This window comes from Barbus barbus, assembly GCF_936440315.1.
Source record: "Barbus barbus genome assembly, chromosome: 18".
Taxonomy (NCBI): domain Eukaryota; kingdom Metazoa; phylum Chordata; class Actinopteri; order Cypriniformes; family Cyprinidae; genus Barbus; species Barbus barbus.
Window position 1 is genome coordinate 8,429,921 of NC_136746.1, and position 20,663 is coordinate 8,450,583.

Genomic DNA, 20,663 nt, shown 5'->3' on the forward strand with positions numbered 1-20,663 from the left:
CCATTTACAAAACAAAAACACACACACAAAACCAAAAAACTAAACTAAAATAAAGTTGATCTTAAAAGACCTTAAATAAACAAAGGACTGCTCTCACTTAAATAAATAAAATAAAACACACATACAAAAAACAATATACATTCACAGTCATAAGTTGAAGCAACACACACTACTTTACCTGAAGGTGTGTGCACTAGTGTACGTGTGCAAGACCCCCATTGAGCGGAGTATATCTGCTGATCTGATTTACTGTTTTCAAAACACACAGTGGATTAATTTCCCTGGATGTTACACAGGACTTTTAAAATGAAGCTGTTGCATTGTGGGTAAGCAGCAGTGGTGGAGAGTGCTCGGAGCAGGGGCCGAGCGTCAGGTTAGGTTAGTGCTGCTCAATCTGTTTCCCTCGTTAGCTGGCTCCTTAAGAGAACCAGTCAGTTGTGTCAACAGGGATTTTTAGGTGAACTCAGCAGGGTTCAAGGGTTTTACTCAGCCAAGCTGGTTTTGTAATCAAAATGGCACTTTGAAACACTGTGGTGACACGCTTCTTCATTTCATCCTGGTATCAGAACTCTGTAATGCAAATTGAGGGTTGTGGGTGTTGCGTTGAGGAAGGTGTACATACAGTAAAGCTATTTTTATAGATCACAGATTCAAACAAAGAACAAAAAGGCTTTAATTCAGGTCTGATACAACAACATCTGCAACCTGTTTTCCTTCCACCCCCGCTTTTTCCTTTTTTCGTATTTCAATTTCTCTTGCCATATCTGTTTAAACAAAAACACACTGTATAATTTTCTTACGGTCAGTAATGTCCAAAGGAATATTAGAATGATAAATTGTACACTACAGAGATGATTAACACCTCAAATTATGTTCTTTTTCTAAGTGATTTACATTTTTTTGGCAGATGACATATCTAGTTTTGACACAAATTTCATGATTCGATTCTCATTCACAAGCTTGTGATTGGATTTGATTCGATATTGATAATTTTGGATATATAACAAGTAGTGAGTGAGTGAGTGAGTGAGTGAAGTAACATAGTGACCCATACTCGGAATTCGTGCTCTGCATTTAACCCATCCAACGTGCACACACACAGCAGTGAACACACACACACCGTGAACATACACCCGGAGCAGTGGGCAGCCATTTATGCTGCGGCGCCCGGGGAGCAGTTGGGGGTTCGGTGCCTTGCTCAAGGGCACCTCAGTCGTGGTATTGAGGGTGGAGAGAGCGCTGGACATTCACTCCCCCCACCTACAATCCCTGCCGGCCCGAGACTCGAACCCGCAACCTTTGGATTACGAGTCCGACTCTCTAACCATTAGGCCACGACTTCCCCCTTTAAAGCAGAGTAGATGACCAGTTCATGTGCATTTCACGCTGCCGCTTCTCTTGAACTGAGGCGTCACAGTGATCTGTCACTCCACATCAAACAGCACCAAAACAGCATTTATTGTTTGAATATTGTAATAAAATGGAACGAATTTGAAATTAGTTTCATATCAAAAGTAACAAAAGCACAAAGCTGCGATTTATTGGATTGGAGTTCAATAGAGTTCATCATTGGAATGATCCGTTCTTTAACTGAAAACAGGCTAGACTAATCGATTCTTGGAATTTATTCCATGGTCTGTCTGAATACTCGATTCTGATTGGCTGGCAGGTGTTGATTAAATTCGTTTAACTGCACAGGTAGTTTCAGGTCAGTTTAATCACCGTTCCATATTAATGCGCTGCTTTAATTGATGCACACACACATAAACTTGTTGTCAATGCTTCCCCGCGATTTTTATTACTAAAATAAAAGATAGATACTAGATCGCTACATTATATTCCCCAGCAACTAGGTGATAAAATCGCTGTTTTTGAATTAATTATTTGTAGAGAGAGACGTGCAGACGCAGCAAGCAGGTACACACAACTGTCATCTCTCTCTCTCTCTCTCTCTCTCTCTCTCTCTCAATTGACAATTAATTGAAATGCATGCTCCTCCGCTTCGCGTCGGGCGGTTCTTTGCCTCCACGTCGTGCATTAAAATCCTTTAATGCACGGCTAGCCGTTGATTATATATTACTTAAACTGCCCCTATTATGGATTTTTGAAAATTAAAAAGTTTTTGAACAGTAAGGTTTTAACGTTTTTTTTTTTGCTTGTTTTTTAAAGAATTCTCATCCGTTCACCAAGCCTGCATTTATTTGATCCAAAGTACAGCAAAAACAGTAACATTTTGAAATATTTTTACTATTTAAAATAACTGTTTTCTGTTTGAATATATTTTAAAATGTAAATTTATTTCTGTAATCAAAGCTACATTTTCTGCATCATTTCTCCAGTCTTCAGTGCCATATGACCCTTCAGAAATCATTCTAATATGCTGATAGATCAGCATTTATCTGAAATAAAAAGCTTTTGTTACATTTATACACTATTCCATTCAAAACCTTTGAGTCAGTATAATTTATTTTTATTTTTTTGGAAAGAAATGATAGAAATTAATACTTTTATTTAACAAGGATGCTTTAAATTGATCAAAAGTGATTGATAAAGACATTTATAATGTTACAAAAGAGTTGTATTTCAGATAAATGCTGTTTTTCTGAACTTTCTATTCATCAAAGAAACCTGAAAAAATCTATTTAGCTGTTTTCAACATTATAATAAATGTTTTTTGAGCAGTATATCAGAATATTAGAATGATTTCTCATGTGACTGGAGTAATGATGCTAAACATTCAGCTTTGAAATCACAGGAATAAATTACATTTTAAAATAGAAAGTTATTTTAAATAGCAAATTATTTAAAAATTGTACTGTTTTTGCTGTATTTTGGATCAAATAAATGCAGGCTTGGTGAGCAGAAGAGAATTCTTTAAAAAAAACATTAAAAATCATACGGTTCAAAAACTTTTGACCGGTAATATGTTAGCCTATAGTTTGAAGTTAAAGATATTAATATTAATAAGGTGAGTCTGAGATGTTTATTTGACAGTGATTTCACATTTCTTGTTTGTATGAAGGCTAAATACAAATAAAAGGTGAACATTATGTATTTGTGCGGTTTTTTTATATAAATTTATTTTTCATAAGTTTGTAGGTACAGACATCTGTCGCAGCCATTCTTGTCAGTTTTTATGAGGCTTTTTTAAACTACAGTTAATATCGATATCGGAATTATATCGTATCGACCGAAATTAAGAAATATATTGTGATATAAATTTTGGCCATATCGTCCAGCCCTATTGCCCGCCCACTTGTTGGTCTTTTCAGGTTGGTCTGAATAAAAATGCTAATTTATTCTTTGCCACTAGGTGCTGCTTTTGGAGCGGTAAAAATAGCTGTTTCCCCGGTAAGGCTGTACACAAAGCAGCACTGCGCTCACAAACGCTGCTTTATCAGGCATTACAGGCATGATCAAATGAAAATGAGAGCAATTGGACCAATCACCACTGATTAGCATCACATAAAGGAGGGGTTTGGAAATATGAATCGTTGAGCGAATCGTTTGGGAGTCGTTGAGCAAGTTATGTAAAAATAAATGCATATTATAAGACAATGAATGTGTTTTTTTTTTACCTTGCATGCATGTCAACCAGTTGTTGGGGACTCCCAAAACCAAAATATGAACCTTTCGTTACTCATTAATAGGGGCACTTTAGGAATCGATATCGTTTCATAAAAATAAGAGGGCATGGTTTTTTTTTTTTTACTTAAGCCAGTATGAAACCACCTGGTAAACACCCTAGAACCCACTAAGAACATTATAGAAATAGTATTTCAATTCGTGACTGGAAGGTCAGAAATCGCTCAGGCTTCATTAAAAAGATCTTCATTTGTGTTTCAAACCTAAACATTAATGCTTGTGGGTTTGGAACGACATAAGGGTTGGTAAATAATGACGGAATTGTCCTTTTTTTGGTGGAACTGTCTCTTTAAGAATTTAGTAAAAAAGCCATGCATTGGCAGCGCCAACTTTATCTATCTCTTAGCTGATGCTGTGATCCACACGTACACCACTCCTGCATGCAACTCAGGTATTCGCATCAGATAGCAGCATGAGGGAAGTTCTCCACTGAAAGCATCATGACGTTATCTCCAGCTGATCTGAACATACTTCACACCATCAGCTCCCCACACAGACAAGATTATGTATCATAAGTCTGTTATCTGTTCCTACTCTGGTTGTACACACAAACATCCATCATTTCCATATTCAAAGAGTCTAGAGAGCCACTGTAACACAGCAAATCGAAAACATACAGTCAAACAGGAAAATAAAGAGACCTTTCACTCTCGATTTCCCTTTTGTTGTCTCATGTAATTCTATAATTATTTATTCATTTATTTTTGATATGCGTTTATATGTGAATATATGTTTTAAAATGTAATTTATTCCTGTGATGCAAAGCTGATATCTCATCAGTCTCAGCATTACTCCAGTCTTCAGTCACATGAACCTTTAGAAATATTTCTAATATGCTGATTTGGTGGTACTTATGAATGGTAATGTGTATAAAAAAAAAATAGAAAATACATTTGAGTAAAAAGAAACATAAAATAAGACAATATTGATCTTTCTAGTTTAAGAACAGACTGAAGCATCAAGTGGCAGGCATTTCGCATAAAGACTTGAATAATTTGTCTCATTTCTAAATAAAATACTGCATAAGACAGTTATCTGCCACCACTTGTCACCAGAGCACCACCCACACAACATCCCTCACGTGGATCTCCCCACCACAGTCTAATACCCTCCGCATCTGCAGGAGCTTTGAGCAGATATATGACTGCCATGACAGGAAAGAACACCAAATCCAGCTCTTTCCTTACCCGAGCACATCTTCATCCCAGCCCTCTACAGTTCTGTCCGTCTCACACACCCACATGCTAGCAAACTATTCCAGTTTCATGTCCAGAAACCTGCTTCAGTGTCAAAATTACAACATCTCTCTGTTGCTATCTGCATTTATCTAAGCTTCTAGGTTTTATATTGATGCTTGTTGAGCGCTTGAATTTCCCTTTGGAGTTCAGTTATGTGTGTGTGTCACATTCCCTAATGCAGTTCCATCTGCTTTGCTCAATCATTTGCTCGGTGTACCACTGATACATATATTTAAATTTACCGTGCATTTTTTTACTAAACACATCAACACTTCATTTTTTCAAACAGGAATGATTCTTCAGATAACACATTTAAAAGTCTCTGCAAATACTTTACACTATTGTACACACTTTATATGTCATGTAGCATGCTAAGTTAATGGATTGCTGAAAGGAGCATGTGACTAGGGGGGATTCACACACCTGAAGCAGTGTCCCATGGATGTGGTTTTGTTGGAGTCCTGGTCCAGGTTCTTGAGGCAGCTCCTCCAGGAGAGTCTGGATGGTGGAGGGAACTTGGGTCACCAGGACAAACGGAACCAGGGCTCTCGCTGCCATTTCACGCGTGCGGTACACTGCAGAGCGACCACACCTACAAGACAACAACAGGACAAGGGACAACAGGTTCACAAGTATATTTCAGCCACTTCATGATCTCTTCAACTCAGAGTAACTGCATGGTTCTGAGGGGGATACGGAGAAGTATTTTTGGAATTAAACTCTCTTCTTGAGATTATAGCTGTTCACATCTTCATGAGGTGCATCCTGGAATACTTTTAAATACATTAATTCACATGTATTGCAAACAGTAAAAACTTTATACAGTAAAAAAAAGTTATTTCAAATTCTAATAATATTTCACAGTATTTCTGTTTTATATGGAAGCCTGTTTCATTCACTGAATAAAACAATAGAAAAATATAATTGCGACTTTTTATCCCACATTCTGACTTTTTTTCTCAGAATTGTGATATAAACTCACAATTCGGTGATATAAACTCACAATTCTGACTTTTCCCCCTCAGAATTGCATGATATAAACTAGCAATTGCAGGTTATAAAGTCAGAATTGTGAGATATAAACTGGCAAGTCTGAGAAAAAAAAAAGTCAGAATTGCGAGTTTATATCTCTGACTTTATAACACAACTGCGAGTTAAGTCAGAATTGTAAGATATAAACTTACAAAAAGTCACAATTACCTTTTTTTTATTTTGTATTTAGTGGTGGAAACGGACTTCCATAGTTTTATATTTGAATATATTTTAAAATGTAATTTATTACTGCTCAAGACACATTTCTTATTATTATCAAAGAAAGCCATGATAAAAAAAAAAAATAAAACAAATCAGGATTTTAAGATGCATTGAGAGTTTAAAAGAAAAGCATTTATTTGAAATAGGCTAGATTTTTGTAACAATCTTGAAGTCTTTGCTGTCACTTTGATAAATTTGGTCCTTGCTGGACCAAAGTATTAATTTCTTTCCAAAAAAGAAAATCCTACTGACCTCAAACTTTTGAGCAGTAGTGTACATGTATTTTTGGGGGGAAAGAAATGGATACATAGGCAAATTTATCTTTAGCTGCCTACAAAATTAATAATCACACATTAAAACAGAAGCCTTTAGATAAAAAATTATTAAAGATCACGAGAAACACAAATTAAAATTAGTGCCTTCAAACTTTTACCAGTACTATATTTTATGTACATATATTTATTTTATGACAAACTAAATTGTATAGATTCCTGGAAGGTTCACTGAACTCTTCTGGACTGGTAATATACGTATTCGGGGAAGGGGTCTTGCTGATTTCATTTTCAGAGCAGCCCCCTGATGACTAAGACGACTTCTTTACAAGCACTAAATCAACAAAGCCTCTCCAAAGTTCTGGAAACTCCCCCAAGAAGCTCCAGAGAAATGAAATAGGGAATATCCATCCATCAAAAAGAAGGGAATTGGGAAAAGAAAAACAATGTAGCAATCATGTTTGTAGATAAATGAATAGACGTTCAACAGATGAATAGATAGAAACAAAAAATAAACCATAGCTAGACTTGCAAAGCTGTGATTGGGATCTGCTGACAGCAGATGGAAGCAAGCATGGAGGTATGAATGTGTGTTAACATTCGCATTCTTCACCAGACCTAACCGCAGTTTGAGAACAGAGATCTGCTGACCTCAAATCAGGAATGTCATATGGATTCTAAAGGGGGCATGTGAATCTGTACAGTAACAACTTCTGCAGAGGTGAATTAAGCTCATGTCATAACAAATTAAACATTAAGTTACATGTAACTGCTGTTTCTGAGAAAGAAATAATGTACAACATAGACTATGGGATATCATGCACTTCTATTGACTATATTCACATAGTCAGTGTTTAGGACTGGAGCTTGAATAGTCAAGCACCTCTTTCTACACCAATATTTTATATTTTACGACCAATTAAATATAGCTTGACTTACACCTGAAAGTTGTCCTGGAATTCCCACAGTTTTGGAGAATGTGAGCTCCTTAACGGGATGAATGATGGGATACGTTTAGTCTCAAATATTGCTTCGAAAACGGTATTAGAGATTGTCAATGGATTACAGGCAATAATATTGCAAATAAATGTTCAGTTTCTTGCACAAACAGATCATTTAGCTTCATAGACCTCAATACATCATCAGGAGCCACGGGTATTAATTTTGTGCTGCCTGTATATGCTTTTCAGACTCAAGCGCTGGTAGCCGCTGACTTTTTATGAATCAACAAGGACCACGGTTTCAGCTAAAAAGCTTCCTTACTGTTCTGAAGTAAAAAGTCAACTAGGGTGGGTAAATTAACAATAAATATTCATTTTTGGGTGAACTATCCCTTTAAGGACTTTGATATTTGGCGGTTTTTTAGTCCTGGGACTGTCTTGTACGCTTCCTCTCAAGCTCCCAAGACTTGCAAGAGAGGGTATTGGGACATGCTCAATGACTAAATTAAGATGAAGATATTTACATAATGCCTGTTTTGTAATGACATCTACATAACACCTGGCAGACTTTTTTTTTTTTTTTTTTTTTTTTTTATAAATAACCAAGCACAGAATTTGGTTTGTGGCCAGACTTCAAAATGTCAAAGTGTGCATCTAAAACCAAATTCTGACAACTGGAGATTCATAATTAACATATATTTCATAAAGTGAAGGTGACCAAATTAATGGGGAAAAAAAGAGGTGTCCCACTGTCCTGCCAAAGGGCCAGTGATAGGTCATGGTAGGCAGGGTTAATATTAAGGGTTATTAAAATTACATAGTACAAACCCCATTTCACCTAATCAGGAGTAATGGAGTAGTTCACCCAAAAATGAAAGTTGTGTAATCACTTCTTTCCCCACAGTTTGTTCCAAACCTGAATGACTTTCTTTCTTACAGGTTTGGAACGACAAGAAAATGATTTTCCTTTTAAGGGGAAATATCCCTTAAGTAACTTGGCGAATTCTCGCTGAATCATTCATCACTTTAATTTTAGGCCATGATATTACACAAACAGCCACAAATGGGCATGGCCCATGGGGATGTCTCGTATGTAACCTGTTTAGTGCACTGGTTAGCAAGAGGGACATGATAATATAGAAAGAGAAGGTGAGGCATGTCATACACAAGTAAACAGTCACCAACCACTGGTCTACGCACCATACAGACTGTACTCTCTAAATGGAAAAGAAAGAAAGCAGGAGACGCCAACAACAGCCTGCCAGGCATGTGAACCTTCACCTGCTGAGTTTAAATTCCTCCAACATACAGACATCCACATTAAGCCACATGGCATACATGTTGCCTTCAGCAGTCACAGCATGACAACAGGCCACAGACGCGACCCGTCACATGATGCAGAGAGCTGTTTGTGGCTGCAAATACACGGCACACACAAAACCAGCCTAACCTTTTGTGTTCACCTTTTCCTTTACGCAGTAAAGTAATATTTACCCAGAAATAAACCACCTCAAACTGATGCAATTCCAAATCGTTATGATCTTCCACTACAGTGAGGCTACCAGATCATTGAGGAATCAAAAACTAGATGGATCAAATTTGAGAATGAATATTATTATTATTATCAAGATATTTGATATTATTATGGTCTTAAATTTGACTTCGTCTTCCACAGACCCTGTGACCAGTGTAATATTAAAATCTTCTCTTTTTGTGCCACAGAAGAATGGTCATACAGATTTGGTGAACTACTCCTTTAATGTAAATAAAATAAATGCATAAAAATCGGTAGGAACACATTTGGATCTAATGACTGCCCAAGTCTGTACTGTTCCCCCTTTCTGGCCTCATATGTTAACTATCATTGCTAATTTGTCCCATTAAAAATCTTTTTAGAGGAAATGACAGTTTGGAAGGGTGTAATTTTAGAAACAGCAGTCTGAGGCGAGTCATCTCCAGGGGGCTTTCTCAGTCTCGACCCGCCATTATGGCTCAAAGGCCATCTGGCTCTTATTAGGCACGGTGGTACAGTTTCCCCAAGTATGACTCGGCAGTCTGCAAGCACCAAACAAACCTAATCTTAGTCTGGCTCGAAGACAACAGGCCGAGACTGTGTTGGACAGCACCTGGCGAGAGCGCCATAACACATCTTGTTTATTCGAGTTCGTCTGGCTCTTGAGGAGCACTGGAGAAATGAAATGAGAAAGAGTACATGCAGTTCCATCACACGCTCCAGAAAGCACATGAGTGTATAAACACACTTGATTTTGTATGACCTGCGCGTTGCTGGACTATCCGCCTAAAACAAGTTTGAAGTCCGCCACATGAAAATCACAACATTTTCTTCAAAGTTGTGACATAACAAAAGCAGTGACATTAATACTGAAATGGTACATTTAACAAAAAAAAAAAAAAAAAAGTGGCATTTAACGTTTACTGTTCAGAAACTAAAACCATTAAAAATGTTGGAAACACTTTATTTAAAGCCTTTATGTATAATTAGCGCTGGGTGATATATCGAACGCGATTGTCATGCGCATCTCCTCGGTAAAGCCGGTTCTGTGATCAGTAGTAAATCTCCATTACCTGCTTTCAAATGGAGCGGCATTTAATACACAGAGCCGTAGTTCACTGACAAGCTACACAATATCACGTACATTACCGAAGGTGATTCAGCTGCGATAATGAACATATATTGTGTAGCTTGTCAGTGAACTATGGCTGTGCATTATATCGCCCAGCCCTATGTATAATGCATTGTAAAAGTAGTTTTAATGCATGAATTATGCCTTGTAATACACATTATAATGCATTGAACAATATCATGAATAACTGTAACCACAGTTAATTCATTAGAAGTTCATTGTTATCCTATGCATTTTAATTTCGGTTATAATTATTTACAAGATATAATGTATTACAGTGCACATTATGAATAATTATAATGCATTATTGCCTGTAATAACCATTTATAATGCACATTGTTACCAAAATTGTTTTCAGTAACTGAATAAAACAAAATAAAATATTAATATCAGATGATAGACCAAAATTTGAAGACTTATTTCATTTACAAAAACTTCCATAAAATTAAATAAATAAAAATACATTTACTAGCATATTGGCTGTTTATTAGTACTGATTAAGCATACATTAATGCCTTCATAATTCTGCATGACTATAGTTTAGATCCCTAATCCTTATTTTAACAACTAGCTATAAATGAGCAGCAAATTAAGAGCTATTAGGAAAATTAAACCTTAAACTGAAAATATTAAAATAAAGGCTATATTAAAATAGTAAGATTAAGTATTAATACTAAAATAACACTGCTTGACTACATAATGTTAACCAGCAGCCAAATACTAATTTAGACATTGATTTTTAAACACATCAAAAAAAATGTCTGTAGGAACCCGATGCTGATAAGCGCATGCTTGCACTGGAAACACACTGTGCTTCTTTGACTGATAGAAATGCTAAGCTGTGTGCTAAAGTCACTGACCTTGTGTCTTATACTTGATAAAATAAGATTCGAATTATCGGTCTACTGGAATTAATAGTGAGGCCCAGGCACGTAGCCAGCTATGAGGCCACTGAGGTCCGGACCTCTGTAAATGTTTCATGTTCAAAAATAAAATGTGTTCTCTGAATGACTAATTTGCTGTTAAACTCCCCATATGAATGTCTGCATGACATGTATAATTCAGTTTAGACAGTTTGTAAGAATTTTAGCATCCTTGGTATAAAAATGATCATTGCCAGATGCTGACGAAGTAAACGAGTCTCTTTAGCCTCGTTGAGAGAGTTGTGAATGAGGACGCGGGCACAGCCATCAGACCCGTTGCCAGATCCAGCTATGATAAGCATTGTCTTTTCCACTTAATTTGACACTTTAGAAAGTTAATGAAGTAGGAAGTTGTAGTTTAGAGTAAGCAATATCTTTGAATTTATTTCAAATATTTTGCAAATAAGATAAGAATGTATTTATTTTTCGTTTTTTAACAGAAATATCTGGCAACACTGCATCGCCAGCACTCAAGCCCATCGGCATGTTATTGCTGACAGGATACCACATTTGGTAAGGGAAATGCCAAAATATCATGATATTATCTGTCAGAAACGTTACCAACGCTGTCAAAAACAGTATGGAAATGGACATCCACCATGTCCTACTTGGGAACATGACCTAGGAATTTCCATCTTGGATGACCGGTGGTGTGACATTCTGGATCTGGTAAACTCCTCATCCATATGTCCGAGGTATAATTTACTATAGATGTAAGCAATTTCAAACCAACCACTTGCATATGTTCTGGACATGTCTGTGGCTGACAGACTTTTGGTCAAGGGTATTTGACACATTTAAGTAAGCCCTCAACACCGATGGAGACCCCAACCCTTGTTTGGCATTTCCTCAAGACCAGACATGCCAGCTACAGCATGGAAATAAGATTACCGTCATGCTAGATAGACACACTTATCCTGTTTTCAAAATGGATTTACCATTTTATGCTATGTAAAGTCAATAAAAAGATTTGAAAGGAGGACAAAAAGAAGCGTTAGAATTGGTATACGTCAAGATTTCTCAGTCCATTCTTTCTTCAATCCATTTCAAATATCCACTCAAATTCAGCTACAATTTGATATGAAACACCTACTCAATCAATTCCTTGTTTATCTCAACATGTTTATCTAAAGTGTGGAGAAACTAAAACTAAAGCTATTAAAAATAATTTTTACAGCTGAAATAATAATGAGAAAATAAATAAAGTTTCAGGTGAACTACTAATATTACTAAAACTGAAGAAAAAAAAAATTAAACCTAAATTAGACTAAATTATTAATTATTAATTGTTACAAAAACCAGCTTGACCACCTAAATCCGCCATGACCTGGTTTTAGCAGCAGGGTTTCCGGTCACGGCTCTCATGCACATAATGTAAACCCATGTTTGTTTAGCGTGTGATAATGTTAACAAATGGATTTTCATGAGTGCAAGATTCAGCCCAATTCAAATGCACCCATGTTTTCTTCCAGTCTGGATAACAGAAAAGAGCTTGTTGCGGTGAAGCCCAACAAAGCCTTATTTCTCAAATATTTCACAGAGTGGAGCTTAAAAGATCTACTCCGACACGAAGACGAGGCTTTGAAGGCTTAGGCACACAATAAAAATTCACAGTGTGACCTGCAAATAGATCAGATCTCTAGGATTTATAACTGCGAAGGCAACACTGTGGGCCTAATCTAAAGAAAACAACTCTGAAAGAAGAATTAAACACTGATTGTGGAATGAAATCACAGTCTGCTCAGGTAACTAATCACGGGTTGTCTCGTATGTCAACCAGCACAATAATTAACAACTCCGATTCCTTGAGTGCTTTGCTGAGAACTTGTGTTGTTGTAAAGAGAGGCCCGATCAACACCGGACACCCAGACACTCACAAATACACGCCTAGGGGAGAGGAGGGGGCCGTGGAAGCCAAAACCAAGCTATATTTAACATCTTCTACATGTGGGCTTCATTTGGGTGAATGGGCCTGCATACCTCCACTGACAAGAACCAGGCAGACCCCAATCATCCAATCTCTTAACCCTTGCGTCCCTGTACCGAGAAAGGCTGAACTCTATTGACTTAGCCCCTTCTATTAATCTGAAGGTCTGACTCTCCTGTCATTCCTTGACTGTTAGGAAAATCCATCCATAATGTGACATGGTTTAACTGAAGAGGGGGATGATGATCAGGTTGTCTTGCGTTTGATTCAGAAGGGCTGAGACGTTTGCTGATATGTGGTCATGTGGTCTGTTTCTTATGGTGGCATTGATCACTCAGAGTGCATGAGAGTCGTGAGCTTAATCTGTTTCTCTCTGTTCTGTGTTATCTGTGTTCCAGACCTGAGGCCTTAGATCCTTTCTCCAGCCCCTCCACACCTCTGCTCCGCTCCAGATGTCTGTAGCACACACATGGGCTCATAACACAATTATGATACTATACAGGCCCTGACACCCAAGCAATGATCCAGTGCTTTCAAAATGCAATTAAATATATGTTTAACAGTGTTAAAGCCATAAGGTCATAAATATCTGGGTGTTGCAAGTGTTCTGCTGACATCATAAAATCTTATTAAAATTATACAATTCTTAAGAAAAAAACAAAAAAAAAAAAAACAGTAAACGGTTTAGCTAAATCTTTTATCATGATCAAAAATGATACAGCAGTTAAATATCATTAAACAATTTTCTTTTAGTCAAGGTCATGTGGCATAATCAACAGTCATGTGATTAACCCACGAAATCAACAAGCAGAAAAAAAAAATTATAATCCATTTTTAGAAATTGATTTTATGACCCTGACCCCACAAAAACAAACAATGATATTTTAGAATTTAATGATATCTATGAATTACCAATTCAAGATTTTTTAAATTTTTAACTTGGAAAACTAAGGAAAACATAACTTAAATTAAAATAAAATTGTTATTATCTTTTTTTATCTGAAGGTTTCACCACATTATATTTTTACACTACGTACATAAAATTAAATTTTTAATAAAAATGGAATTAATTTATTTTTATTTTTTAACCATAAGAAACTACACATTTAAGATTTGCTTTTGTTTGATACTCTTGTCAGTGACCTGAAAAAAAATCTTTGTAAAATATCAATTACATAACAGACCATAAAATCTGGAGGAAATTGTAACTTATTGTAATAAATAAGGAACTTCTTATATATATATATATATATATATATATATATATATATATATAAATCAATTTTTATGCATATATCCATCCATATACACATTATCTATGTCAATTAATTGCACTTATTTTGATTCCTTATCAAGGAACTAAAAACAAACAAATAAATAAGTGAATAAAGATCACTTTAAAAATCACTATTCATTAAACCAAGAATTTAATAACAGCTCTAATATTTCCCATGTAGAAAACAGGCCACAACATCTTAATTCACACAGAAGCCACAAAAGCCAAACCAGTTTTAACTAACACACATACTTTCTCACTAGTTCAAATATACCCACAGAAATACAGATAACTAAACACACACACTGTGCTAAAAGAAAAAGAAGGCTAAAGAAAGTCATTGCAGAAGCCCAAACACATTCCTCGTGTGTGTGTGAGCGAGAGCATTCCTGGCATAAACATTAGTGAAAATAATGTCACAGAGAGGAAACTGGTGAGAGTCCAAGGCTTTTGGTCACCAAAGCAAAAGGCAGCAACAGTTGTGCACATTCACACACCTGTACTCAACATGCTCATGTGACTGTTACCTAATGTGCTGAGCTCACCGTTCTGCTCTGAAGTGGGTCACTATCAGGACCATCAGTTTCAACAGAAGCTCTTCCATGATGTTCTTCTTCATCACGTTAATATCATGACGGAGCTTACGGGTGCCTTAAGGCATCCTAACTGGAACACACTATAGGCAGTAACCCATGGGACTTGAATCACAATTGTTTTAAAGAGAGTATCGTATTAGCATGTTAAGCTAACAGCAAAATATTCATTTTCTTAAATACATAAATTAGGTACAAGGTCAATTTTTATGACTGGAACTAGGAACTATTTTATAAACAAATCTTATTATTAAAGGAATTTTAACTATTTATATAAACTACAATCTCTTTGACTCGTCTGCCATCTTGGAAGGAAAACGAGAGAAACAAACTGCATACTTTTTAGAAAAGTAACCAAAAACTCACTGCACCTTCAAAAAAGTCTGAAATTAGGTGTGTAGACAAAAAAAAAAATTTTTTCAGTAAAGCAGTGGCTTTTTTATTTTGCGTTTGTTTTTCTTTGTCATTATTATATTGTGTGGGCCAAATTTTTTAGAAAACCCTTTATGTTCGGGAATGCGTCTATGATGCCTATGAAGGCAACTCATGAGGTTCTGCAACAAAGCCTACGTGTTATTTTATTGCTTTACCTGAAAACTGATGAAATTGCAAAATGTATTCAACATACAATGAGATTTCAAATGGTGTCAGTCATGCGTGTAGCATGCAAAGTCAGGAGCTGTGTTATCAGAAGCAGCAGTAGGAGCAAGACTTCTCCACCCTTATTCTGATCCAAAACAAACACTATCCTGCTATTGTTTCTTTCATCCGAATAGATCTATTGCTCCCCAGCTGGAGGAACACAGTGTTCTGTGACACACAAATGGGAGTGGAAAGGATTATTCCTGACTCTGGAATAACAACTGTGACCTATCCTTCACTGTGTGTGTGTGTGTGTGTGTGTGTGTGTGTGTGTATATAAGACACGTCTATGTTTGGATGCCTCTACAGGTACTTGTAGAATGTGTTCCAAAAATATTTTCCTACTCCGTCTCAAACAATGAAAAAAATGTGTAAACGGGAACAGCAACAGTAGCTGCACATCTCAAGCATTACAAACTGTAAAAGAAGAAAAATGTGGAGTCAGTGGAAAACATCTATTGCAGGAATGGATGCGCTGAGTTGACGGATAGAAAGACATGCACTGTAAGAAATCCAACTTTCAAACTAACCACTAACCAATGTAAAACATTTGCCTGAACAAAGACTTTTTAGTAGGAGAAGTCAGTTTAATTTTTTATGTGAACTGAACAAAAATACTCCAAACATATCGCTAGCAAACGTTTTGTTTACCTGACTTAGATACTCAAGTATTTGTAGACAACATATCCAAATGTTCTCCCAACTTTTCAAATTGAGTCATCTGAACAAACTATTTTACATTGAACAACATTGCACAAGTTCCCAGCATGCATGCAAATATTATCATTGTTATAAACATTTTATTGGCTTAATTTATGTTGCTGCTGCTGCTGTCACTGTCAGTTAGCTGTCATGTGGATCAGAGAGCATATTTTGACTGATTTTACTGATTACTGTGCATCTCAAACTTGTTTAATACATTTGTCTATTAGCATAAATGTTTGCATTTCGTTTTAAGAGGCAATACTATCCATATTATGTAGCAGGCTTTGAAAATAAACATAAATCTAAAAGAAAGAGGATTGTTAAACAAGATTAGCATTGTTAAATTCTAAAACCTCTTTGGTTGCTCTAACAGATCTTTTAACAATCAGTAGATTGACTTTTATATGTTGTCGGTTGCTAATTGAGTTAACAAAGTTGATTGTGATAGGTTGCTTTATTTTTTTTTAGTCAGATCAACTTTTTTTTTTTTAACCGTGCGCAAAGGGAGTGTCCTGTGAGACGAGAGGGCGGAGAATTAGTCAGCTGAATGAAATCTAAATTAATTTTGATTTCATTCAAACATTCAGTGCAGATCATCATGCAGGTCAGCATTGCATTTAAAGGTAATCTAAATGTCTATACCTACCTGATGATTAAGGGCATAAAGGGAGCTAATCCCAGAGGAGATGATGAACCATCCATAGGAGATGGGTAGAGACGACCCAAAACCAACAGCAACAAGAAAAGACTGGGATGCAGCTTCACCTGCCCTGAATCACTGAAAGAGAGAGAAAGGGAAATACATAACATTTACTTTGACAAAATACTTGACTTACGTAACTACCTTAACTAACAAGTTAACTTCCTTATGTAATAATATAACCAACAAAGGAGAACTACTAAATTAACAAAACTTAAGCTACTAACATGGCTAACAAAAATAATGATTGGCTTCAGAACATAACTTCCTTAAACTAGCAAAGCTTCATTCACTCACTAACCTACTGTATATTACTAACTGAACTAACCTAACTAACTTACCTGTATGTGGCTTCACAAATGTCTCTAACTCAAACTAGAATAACTTCCACGAGTTCATAACTTATCTAATTACCACAGCTTCCTTCACTTAACTAAACCATACATGACTTCATAACTTCTTTAACTTACTTATTTAACTTATATAACACATTTAGCTAACACAACCTCTTATGCAACTAACCTAAACTAACTTATCTAAATGTTTTCATAACTCCTCTAATTACTAAACTACCATAGATTCCTTCACTTACGAACATACATGAAATTAACTAACCCAACTAACTTACCTGCATGTGACTTCATAACTTTTCTAATGTAACTAGCATAACGTCATGTACTAGCATATATAAATAACTCAGTGCGGGCTTCGCCCCCAGAGGGTTAACCTAACTTACCTATATGTGATTTTATAACTTCTCCAACTGACTTATTTAACTAGAATAGCTTACTTTCATAACATAACTTTCCCAGATTCAAATAGAAGTTAATAAATGAACTAATCTAACTCATCTATGTGATTTCATAACTTCTTTAATGATTAAACACCCTGCACTTGCTGATATTCAACAGTACTAACCTAACCAACTCACCTGTTTGTGATGTCATAACGTCTTTAACTAATTTAACTTGTATAATACAGTTAGCTAACATAATTTCCTCTACATACTAATGTAACTAACCTATCTTGATGTATTTTCATTACTTCTCTAATTACTAAACTGGGATGACATCCTTCACTTACTAACATATATAACAAAATTAACTAACCCAACTAACTTACCTGTATGTGACTTTATAACTTCTCTTACTTATTTTACTAGCATAACCTCCTCCACTTACTAATGTAAACCTGAACAAACCTGTGTGACTTCTTCATTTGTCTAACTTAACTAGCATAACTTTCTTCACATATTAACATATATAAATAACTGAATTAACTTAACTTTGTGACTTTGTAACTTCTCCAACTAACTTATTTAACTAGTATAGCTTAACATGGCTTTCTCCAAATACAAATAATTTACTAACTGAACTAATCTAACTCATCTATATGTGATTGCATAACTTCTTCAGTGATTAAACGTCTTTCACTTACTGACATACAACAGTACTAACTTAACCAACTTACCCACATGTGACTTCTCTAATTACTAAACTAGCATTTACTAAACTGCACTTACTAACATACATAATGTATCTTACCTGTATATTATAACTGATGTTTTAGCTGAGGTTTCAGAATTAGCAGCCAAACACATACAGCTAACAGTTTCAATGACAAGATGAGCACATGTAAACATGGTCACCATTACTAACCCAATGGCCTTTCACTTCCTTTATCTTTTACTACATTTCTGCACGTTTCTCTGACAGTCCAGTGGAAACTCAAGACTTAAGCCAGAGCGAGCAAACCAAAAAAAAAAAAAAAAGACAGAAAAACACAAATGTAAATTACTCCTATCTTTCTATTACTCTGAAAGGGCCCAAATCTGTTCTGTTCTCAACAGGCCATGCTTTCCACGGCACAGCTGCCAGCTGTGGATACGCTTGTCATTATTACATCAAACATGGCCAAAATCCCCAACACCAAAGGGGTCCCAGGAGCCGTAGACCTCGGGCCAGAGTGCAGGAAATGCTATTTTGCTAATCAGGGCCCGGGTAATGCGTTTAGAGTCTGATTTCAGTCAGGCACAGTGTGGGACAGCCAAGAACTTGAGATTATCACCAAGACCAGTGAGATTGAAGTGTTAAACATCATGCACATTCAAGAAAAAGCTGGAAGGGGAGTAAGAGAACGACCCAATGAAATATGATGAATCAGAGGAATGGAAAAAGATGTTAAAATGAGCAAAAAAAGTTCAGCGAGGGTGAAGAGGTGATAAGCCTGGAAGAGCATGTGAGATTACCAAAGCGAGTTTCAGTCTTGGCTCCACTTGCCCCGGTCTTTTCATCTCATTTCATATCTGGTGCATGTCCAACCGAACCCTCTCGGCACTCATTTCCCATGTTAAACGTTTAAAATTGTTATAAACCCCTCAAGCTGAGGCAAATCATTCATCACGATTTCATCCATGCTCGTGAAATCTTCATATCACGAACCGGTTTACAAATTGCGAAGAGGGCGATGAACCGTATTCCAGCGTTCCCACATGCTTTTTACAGCCTGCATTCCAGATAAAAGAAACATTCTGGATTGAACTTCAATAGGAAAAACTTCTCAATCATGCTAAATAGCGACCCCCCCCCCCCCCAGACATCCCATGATGCTCTTTTTATATTTGGTAAAGGTGGGTGGCACAAACCTCTTCGCACTTCTTTCTACCCTTATTTATATGCTAAATAATTTATAGGTGGTATAAAATACGAGCGTTGCCTAGCTTGGCAAGTGGGACGCAAAGACTAGGCCGTGGGAAAGAGTCAGACCACTCTTAGCTAAAAGGAGAGAACGCCAGACTGAAAACGCATTAAAATAATTTGATACATATTAAGATAATATTGGCTCAAGGGCCTCTTGCACAACGTAAGTGCTATTTGGAAGAGTGGCGCATCAGTCTGTGGAGAAATTATTTGAGGGAGATAAGAGACTAACATGTTCCCACAGCCGCCGAAGAGCGAGGTCTGGATCCAACATGGCCGAAACTCCCACAAGTGGTTTACTTATCTGAGGCAACTCAGCTAGGAATCTGTCCATCAGTGTGGTCAAAATGCTTAATAGGTCTAAAGAGGTTTGATGGGCCACTTAAACGATCTTAAATAAGGGCCTCTGAGAAATTAAAGAAGGGTGAGAAGAAGAACTGGGTCTGTTTAGCAAACGCTGGGATCGTTCAGCTCTTTAACAACATCCGACGCAAATCGCACACACATTGCGGGGTCCTGTGATGTTATAGGGGGCCTTTTGTTGGGAAATTCTCACCTGTTCACAGAGGCTGCAGCTTCCTGTAGCTGACTGAGGAGGAAGGGATAGAGGGCAGGAAAACGAGTGAAAAACTCTCGGCCGGTCATTCTGTTAGAAGAAGAGTGAGAAAAAATAAGGTTAAAGTGTGTGTAGGACTGGAGATTGGATCAGAAAATAAATGACAAATGAATGACATTAATCAGTTTTTCTGTGTGGCTAATAAAATTCATAAGTGAGACTTATTTATTTTAACAGTATTTTGCAGACTAGAGCGCCTATTCTTAGTTTATGGTGTTTAACAGCTCTGTAATTCTCTTTTTTTTTTTTTTTGCTGAAAACAAAGGTCTGTTATTACACCCAAATGGCAGCTTCAGACTAAAAGGTTGACTATCACATGAGTGATAAAGGGCAAAAATATTTGCATGCTATAAGGGTGCGAATATGGGTTTAATATGCATCTTCATGAATATTTATCCTCATATTTAATTGCAGCTCTGATTGATTTAAAAGTGTAATTTTGGCCACCCCTGAAATAGGTCATAACATTGAAATTACCAGAGAAGTTGAATTAAATATGATAGAAAAACCTGCTCCTCCAAAAATGTGCATTTATTGCATAGACGGAGCAAGAACATGGTGAAAATGTTTAAAATTCATGTGTGCAG

At 36.5% G+C, this 20,663-nt stretch overlaps 1 protein-coding gene across 1 annotated transcript in view; it reads right to left on the reverse strand.

Annotated features, from left to right (window-relative positions):
• Nucleotides 1-20,663, reverse strand: part of LOC306884461 (tRNA (32-2'-O)-methyltransferase regulator THADA-like) — a 93,108-nt gene that overhangs the window by 35,635 nt on the left and 36,810 nt on the right. The window contains exons 27-29 of the mRNA XM_079440333.1: nucleotides 20,017-20,106; nucleotides 16,708-16,839; nucleotides 5,307-5,475 (exon numbers count right to left, since the gene is read on the reverse strand). Coding sequence (XP_079296459.1) covers nucleotides 5,307-5,475; nucleotides 16,708-16,839; nucleotides 20,017-20,106 — 391 coding nt within the window. The remainder of the gene's footprint in view (nucleotides 1-5,306; nucleotides 5,476-16,707; nucleotides 16,840-20,016; nucleotides 20,107-20,663) is intronic.